The following is an 8675-nucleotide window of genomic DNA, read 5'->3' on the forward strand; positions in this document are numbered from 1 at the left end:
TCACTTAACATCTGATTTACTGGTGTAGGAAATCACATCTTGCCCTCGAGGAATTCAAAGAAGGGACAATTAGAACAAAATACAATCGGATGTCAGAAAATGATCAGTGCAAACCAAAGTCAATTCAAGTGTTACTGCTTTTGATTCAGCACGGTGCAAATGGTCTTAATCTTTTAGAAGCACAGCATGTAATTCTTATAGAGCCGCTACTAAATCCTGCAGTTGAAGCTCAAGCTATTAATAGAGTTCACAGAATTGGACAAGTGAAGCCCACTTTTGTTCATCGCTTCATTGTAAGTCTATTTGTCTCTACAATTCAGGGCGTATATTTTCCAAGCAAAGCCGAGCACTATGCTGCTCAAGCTGGGTTTGATTCACTTGATTCATGCTTGACCTCAGCTCAAGCCTGCGTCATTCTTTTGAAAGCACCTGAAGTTTTGTTTGCTTAGTGATTCCTGTGGTTCATTCTTGCCTATCTTAGATTGTTACCAATTTGAACTTTTGGGAAATTTTGAAAAGTTTATGTTCATGTTTTAATAGTTTTATGTTATATCCTTTAATAGTAAACAAGTGTTTAAAAGGATGTTGTTGGCTGGTATACGACCCATTTTAGGAGGGAACAGACCTTGACTGGACCAAGGATAACTGAGTGGGAAAGTCCCACACTATGTGTGTTCTTGTATATATTTGTGTCTGCATCACATATGCATGTGTGTGTCATGAGCTTTAGGCCTCTGGTTATACCTTGATGAGCCTTTGTTGCTACTGTTTTACTGATTCCAGCTCCCCTGAGCAGTCTGATTATTCCCCATGGCCTTATGTCCCCAGGGTATCCACCATACACATTCCTACAAATCAATTCGTCTAGTGGATCTATGAATAGAAGATTATCTACAAGGCCTAATTTTTTCTACAGTTTGAATGGTATACAAGCCTATTTCCTGAGATTGAACAAGTTGGTAAAAGAGCCAAGCTTCACCTGCTTTTTGTTTATATTTACACGGAGAAACCGCCCACAGGATTAGAGACCTAGCCGTGCTGGCTCTGCCTGCCGTACTTGCGGTTGTAATCCTGGCAACATAAAACTCTGTGGGCTTACCTCTTGCCCCCAGGGAGTCACCACACTTCCCCTTGTGCAAGGGGTGACGCCCATGGGATTTGAACCTAGACCGCCTGCCTAGCGGCCTAGGCTCCATACCACTACGCCAAACCCCTTTTGGGGCCAAGTTTCACCTTCTTGATTGGCTTGTTTATCAGCCTTATCTTTCTTTTAAATAGAACAAATATTTTACAATTATTTTCTTGCAACAGTTTATAAAATTATTTTTGTTGCTCTTTATGTGTATTTTGGTGCTTCAGAGGTCTGTCACTGGTCAAAGGCTAATTGATGAACCACTCCAAGTAAAAACATCAATATGTTTAAAGCATGCATTCCCTAAATAGTGTGTAATGGTGGTTCCTTGATGATCCGATAGCTTCACCTGACCATATAACCTCCTGGTTGGAATGAATTTAAATCTGGAAACGGACAAGGTTTGAGGACTACAACTAGCCTCTTACATAATCATCATGTTAAACATTGATTCATTTGTATGCTAATGCAGTGAATTTCATTCCTAGTCCTAACGTGAATGATTGCATTCATGGAGCTGCCACCATTGAAATGAACATCTTTTCACTTCTACAAAATATGGAAATGTTGTTAGCGCAGAGCTAAAGCATGGCCAGTGTACTGTATTATATGTTTATGACAGTTTTGGTTTTATTGGTCACTGTTATTGCTAATTAAGATGGTCAAGGAAGCCTGCTAAGTAGACTGGCTTGTTTTTTTCATTTTCCTTTCCATCATTCTTATTGTCAGGTGAGAAATACTGTTGAAGAGAGCATTTACAAATTGAACATAGGCAAGGCAGCCACTTCTGTTATGAATGCAGTTCGTAGGAGCCAGGATCAACCAGCGCTGACAGTCAAGGATTTGGAATCATTATTTTGTTCTGGAAAGCCAGATAAATCAGATGAAAGCATCAGCAATAGCATGAAGCAATCAGAAAGTTTACGTCATTTGCCTCCTGCAGTTGCTGCTGCTGTAGCAGCAGAAAACAGATTCAAGCAGGGATTGTAACACATTCCATGAGTCTTGTGCATAATTTAATTTTACTGAAAAGCTGAGTCATGCAAATGTATGTGTTCTGAATCACAGTTACTTGTAGCCAGTCTTTATTTATGACATTTTGATGAGCGCAGTCATTTCCTTTTCTTTCCTTTACATGACAAAAAAAAATGAAAGATTACTTTCGATGGAATTCAATTAGGTTCAAGTTTGTAGCAGAAAATGCTATGCAACCATAATGCCTGCTGTTTCGTTGCAATACAATCACATATGACCACTTCTAGTAGCAGCTTTTTGGCCATTTTTCTTGGTGGGTTTGATGAACTTTTTTGGCTTTAAGCAATTACTTACTGTTTAGTTCCTTCATTTTCCTTTTGTTATAGGAGCGAACTTTTTAATATTTCAGGTGAAAACAGATGGATGAAATGAAGCATGGATCTTGATTGGGAAAGGTGGCTGGATGTGGAACTCGGAATAAATTTAAACGTGAATGAAACTGAAGAATTTTGATTCCTGCACCGCATTTCAGGTAGCATCACGTCTTTAGGTTGTATATTTTTGTAAATAAGTTAAATAACAGCATCCGAATCTGTATATAAACTGCTCCGTGAATATCACCTGTATTTTATGGCTAAGAAAGCTGAGTAATTTTATGCTGCATATTTATGCCCCGGTTGCAAGAATGAAAAATGTGTGTGTGTGGTGCAATATGGAAAAATCTGTCACATGGGTACTCTATTTTGGCTCTCCTGTAACCCCTTACATACCAGTCATATTAGAAACTTCATAAAAATGGTTGTATCCTCGTACCCATGTGACAGGGAAATTTTGAGGTCCAAAGGATGGGGACTAGGGGTGGCAAAATCTGACACGACCCGCCAACCCGCTTCTTAGGCGGGTTCGGGTTTGTGTCATAAACGGGCCGACCCACTTAACCCGTTTATTAAACGGGTGGGGTTCGTGTTAGAGGTATGCCAACCCGTTTAATAAACGGGTTAGGCGGGTGGGTCAACCTGTTTACCCAAACCCGACCCACCAACCTGCCCGCCAACCTGTTTATTCGACCCACCCGCCAACCCGCCCGCTAACAAGAACCCACCAACCTGCTCGCTAACCCGCTCGCTAACACGAACCAGCCAACCCGCCAACCCGTTTACCCGACCTGTTTATTAAACGGGTTAACCGTGTCGTGTCGGGTTATCCGTTTAATAAATGGGTCGGGTTCGTGTTTGCCACAGCCGACCCGTTTAATAAACGGGTTGGGTTCGTGTTGAGGTATGCTGACCTGCCGACCCGATTGCCACCCCTAATGGGGACTGTATTTCTCTGTCAAAGTGTAGGGTCCAATTAAAAAATATAAACTCAGATTATGACTTGGCATCTGCATGTTTGCAATGCCTTGTGATTCTTGGATTTCTCGGAATCATGTGATTGCAAATCACAAGCACGCCACTTTCTCAAGTTTATTAAAGTATAAAAAAAGGTGCCAGTTGTTCTCGCCAAGAATCACCTTGTGATCAACAATCACAGCTTCTACTTTATCAGCAGTGATTGTTCATCCCCTCCTGTGACCACGGCAAATGTGTTAAGAGTTGTTATGGTATGTACTGTTTCTTTTATACCATGTAAAGGGATTTTCAAAAATTAAAAGGATCCATTATCCCGTAGATGTGTAATAATAGATTTTTACACTTTTCTCCTGTGGATAAGTGTCTTCATTTTGCTGTGTTCCAACATACGGTTACCTTGAAAACATGGGTTATTACGTCCTATTGTGCTCTTCATGATGCTCTCTCTCAAAACTTATCTTGGTTTTCTGGGGTGCATATCGGGGCCTGGGCATGCACACAAATCTTTGTGTTGGGATTTTCTGGATTTTCCGTGCATCTGAAAAAGTCTTGTGAGATGTTAAAAAAAAAAGTTTGTATTTAAATTTCTTAGAACAAAATAAGGAATCCAAGTTGCTAGGTTCATGGGTTGCTAATCTGTGTCCGAACCAAGTATGAATCTGACAGATATCTGAATCCTAATTTATGTAAATATGTCTGATTATTTGTCCTAGTATCTGGATTTGGTACTACCCTTTTCCATCTGACTGTAAATCTAATTCCGAATTCAATTGATTAGGGTCCAATTGGGTCAGATTTGGTATCTGACCCATTTATGTTTCTTAAGTTCCCTAGTGATTGAGGCCTGCATAGTGTGTGTGTTTGTGTTTGTGTGTTCTATCTGTGGGTTCTGATAGTTTATGAGTTTTGTTAGTCCATTCACTCTTATCTACAGCTAAAATTGTTTCATTGCCTCCCTCCAAGTAATAGGTGATCTTAAATGTAAAGCTGTCAACATTACAATTCTATAATGATATATATATATATATATATATATATATATATATATATATATATATATATATATATATATATATATATATTCTCACATCTAACACCATAGATGTGATATATCGGTTTTGTTTAGTGGAAACCCGCTTTTGGATCACCGAAATCTGACCTGTATGCATGTTTTTCTGGTGATCCAAAATCAATGGCTATGAAGATACCAGTTTTTTTGGCTTAGAAAAGCATTTTTTTGTTGAAAAAACATGATCCAATAGTCGATTTCCACTAAATCTAGCATTGTAAACACATCTAACGGTTCAAATCTATCATAAAACACTTAAACCCTATGAGGCAAAATGGGGCAGAACCAGAAATTGGGCCTTTGTTCAGTTCTCATATATATATATATATATATATATATATATATATATATATATATATATATATATATATATATATATATGAGTAATCCTTAATTGTGTGCGCTAGTTTTGAGTAAAAATTCCTTTTTTCAACGCATCAACTTCGATGCTCATTCGATGAAAACCCGTTGACCTTACGGGTTTTCCTATCTTATTGGCAAAAGCCCTATTGTTGCATATTCTAATTTTTTAATTCTTTATGAAACTTTAAATTATTTTCATTTTTTTGTGGTTTTTGTATGAAAATATAAAACATTAAAGTATTCATGTAAAGATGCAATCTTTTATTGCTATTTTAAACTCTTATCGCTATGCCATTAGCTAACTAAACGATATAAGAAATCAATGGCATTTTGTAAGTAATTGCGACTAGGGGTGGCAATCGGGTCGGGTTAGCAGGTCGACCCGCTGGGTTGGTGGGTCAGCATACCTCAACCCGAACCCGACCCATTTATTAAACGGGTAACCCGACACGACCCGCCAACCCGTTTATAAACGGGTTGGGTCGGGTAAACGGGTTGGCGGGCGGGTTGACCCACCCGCCTAACCCGTTTATTAAACGGGTCAGCCGGGTTGGCATACCCCTAACACGAACCCGACCCGTTTAATAAACGGGTTAGGCGGGTCGACCCGTTTATTAAATGGGTTAGTTTAAGCCCAACCCGAACCCGCCTAAGAGGCGGATTGGCGGGTTGTGTCAGGTTTTGCCACCCCTAATTGTGACTTGAGGCTCAACTCAACCATGTTCTTGTTTAGATGGTGCCAAGAGTGAAAAGATCAGGTGCAATAAATTGCACAAATATTTGTGCATTAAGCACCTGATCACCTTTCATTTTGAGGACAAGCCTGTCAGTTGTGGAGCCCAAGGCCTGATTGAAGGCAACCAGGTGCTTGATGCACAAATTTTGTGCCATGTGATTGCACCTGTTCCGGACTTGATTAGGACAGAGGAACCTTTGATGGATTACCGTTAGGGGTCCTTCAGATGTCGTTCATCCATCTATGAGATGAGATGCATGTCATCCCAAACACCATGGCAGCAGGTGAAAGATCAGGTGTCATCACATGGCACAATTTTTTGTGCCTTAGGCAACTGACCTCTAGGGCCTGTCAGGTGTGGGGCCCATGACCTGATTGGGGGGGGGGGGGGGAGGCATCAGGGCACAAAAAATGTGGCACGTGATGGCACCTGATCCGGACTCTGGTTGCAGTTGTTTTTTCTTAGATGGTCCCACAAATTTCTTTCAGTCTTGGATGCTCTTTTTGAATGATATCTAAGGCATGCAAAATGGGCAACCTTAAACAAGGTCAAAACAATGGTGTTTGGGATAGAGGTGCACACGGACGGGCTTCGGGCTTGACCTTGCCAGATCCGAATCCAAATCTAAACATAAACATTAGATCTGAATCCAGATCCAAATCAGATCAGATGAGGTAAGATTGAGTCTAGATCTAAACTACGTGTGATAACACTGGACCAGTAAAAAGAAGTAAAAGTGCAAGCTATTTACATGTAAAAAAATGCAAACGGATCAGATTTGAATCCAAAGACAATACTTAACACACCTTAATCTGATCTGCATGCACATTTGGATCTTACTTTAAAGATTCAAATCCAAAAATAACATGTTAGACTCTGATCCAATATCCGATAGTATCTGATGCATTTGGACCCCTAGTTTGGGATGCCACTGGTGACATGGATGAACGGCATCAGAGGGAAGAGACCCCCTGATGGCCATCAAGGGTACCCCTGACCTGATAAGCTTGTACCCTTCTGCCAACGGCTATCTACAAGTAGTCGCTTTGTTCTTTCATTTTCTGACTTCTAATGCATTGTAATCCTTCTAGCAATCACCTGTGCATGTATGGGCGAGATTCATTTTTTTGGATTTATAACCCGCAAAAAACCGCACTCAGCATGAAGACCTGGTCGTGCTTGCTCAGCCTACCATACCTACAGTCGTCCTGCTGCGGTGTAAATCTCTGAGGTTAGGACCCCTGTTCTCGGGGCCTATGCTAGGTGTCGTCTTGTGCAAAAAAGAGACACCCATGAGAATCGAACCTTGACCACCCGTCTAGTAGCCAGGGCCCCACCCCACTAAGCGGTGAGATTCATGTAGGTAGGATGGGAGGAAGGAAGTGGGGTAGCAGTATTGGTGTCTACTTTTAACTGTCTTTTCTGTTCTTTTTCATATTGGTGTTCCTCTTAAAGTCTCTCTCTCTCTCTCTCTCTCTCTCTCTCTCTCTCTTTTGTAGGCAAGCTGAGGATAACCCCATCTGGATTTGAACCCGAGAACCCTCATGTTATGAGAGCAGATCCAGTGATCAAGTTCAAGTACTTTACAAAATACTCAGGCCAGACAAAACACAGAAAATCACTGCATTCTTGTTATGAGAGCAAATCCATTGATCGGGCTCGGATATTTTTACAAAGTACTTCACAAAACACAGAAAATCGCTTGTGTTGTGTTTTATACAAAAAATCACTGCCGGTGTAGTGATTTTTTTTGTTTATGTTCTACACAAAAAATTGCTACATGCATTAGCAGTTTTTTTTTGTGTATTTTGTGTGGAGCGAGTACTTTGTAAAGTACTCGGCCCGACCAGCTAGCCATGTCTCCTTCGTGACGGTGCAACCTAACCATCCTGCGAAAGTTATTAAATTTAACATTTTTTCGACAGAGAAAGCTGGGGTTAGGCAGACACCTACCAGGTATACAACCATACCATTGTGGATCGAATTTGCAACGTCTCAACACAAGATGGCATGCACTAACTGCTCCTACCAGACAAGCAGAGCCCCTGTTGGTAAAAAAATCAATTGAAAGGCTTTAAATTTAACAGTTTTTCTTACAAAAAATAACTAATTTGATGTGATTCTCTAAAAAGCCTACATTTTTTTATATTTTTTTGATGTCCAAAATCACAAATATTCGACATCGTGATGACACTTTTATCCTTCACAATTGTGCATTTATGTATTTTTGCGATAAAATTGTACCCACCCGTCGAATATGTCCAACACCCACTTAAATCCAGAATCGCGGGTTTTTATGTGAATTTAGACCTCACGAATTTGCATAAATTTATTTGTGAAATCTCGGTGAAAGTGAAACAATCAAAATAACAAATATCATACTCTTTTGCATATAATAAATACTTTTACATAAAAATATTTGTGAAAAAACTATCGTAAATAACATACTTTCGCATATATCCTGAAACTGCATAAATTTATGTGCGAAACACTTACTACTAAATTCACAAATAGCTTACGTTTTTTCATATATTGCATGCTCTCACATGAAATTATTTATGAATCTTTATATATCGCAAATATTGTACTTAAATATTTGCAAAACTATGACAAATATACGATATTTCTTATTTTGTGAGAATTTTTTGAATCATATAGAAACCCACTATGGTTGCCAATCTGCTTATTTTTGCATAATTTAGGGTGTTTTTTTGTTTTTTTTCTCCAACCAATGGTTCACAACCAGCTTCCCTTTCGGCAACTATTTCTAACTCATTTGTGTATATCATTCTTGTTTGCATATATGTTTTGAAATCTCATGAAGTATATTTGTGAAAATCCTATTGATCGACAAAAATAGAACAGTTTTTCTTCATTAATAATTGCAAAAGTTAGACAGCCAATATGATTAACATAGAACTAAATACAGTTGGTTTGCACAAAATCAGATAACTTAAATTTAACAATTACAAAGTTGTATTCAATACATGGACTTCATTACAAAGTTATAGTCAAAGTCTAACTTGATTCATTTAATTACAAAGTTT

At 39.1% G+C, this 8675-nt stretch overlaps 1 protein-coding gene across 2 annotated transcripts in view; it reads left to right on the forward strand.

Annotated features, from left to right (window-relative positions):
- The window catches only part of LOC149844023 (RING-finger, DEAD-like helicase, PHD and SNF2 domain-containing protein), a 155414-nt gene extending 152644 nt beyond the window's left edge, over positions 1-2770 (forward strand). Inside the window, exons 18-21 of one of the 2 annotated variants that reach the window (XR_016430949.1) lie at positions 29-293; positions 1862-2180; positions 2313-2420; positions 2517-2770. Coding sequence is in view for 1 of the 2 variants with exons in the window: in XM_090000260.1 (XP_089856386.1) it covers positions 29-293; positions 1862-2122 (526 nt within the window). In the remaining variant the exon portion in view is untranslated. Of the gene's footprint in view, positions 1-28; positions 294-1861; positions 2244-2312; positions 2421-2516 lie in introns of those variants that run through there. The other variant, XM_090000260.1, reaches the window with a different exon arrangement.
- The last annotated feature ends 5905 nt before the right edge of the window (positions 2771-8675 follow it).

Source organism: Nuphar pumila, chromosome 3, assembly GCF_984573655.1.
Source record: "Nuphar pumila chromosome 3, dmNupPumi1.hap1.1, whole genome shotgun sequence".
Classification (NCBI taxonomy): domain Eukaryota; kingdom Viridiplantae; phylum Streptophyta; class Magnoliopsida; order Nymphaeales; family Nymphaeaceae; genus Nuphar; species Nuphar pumila.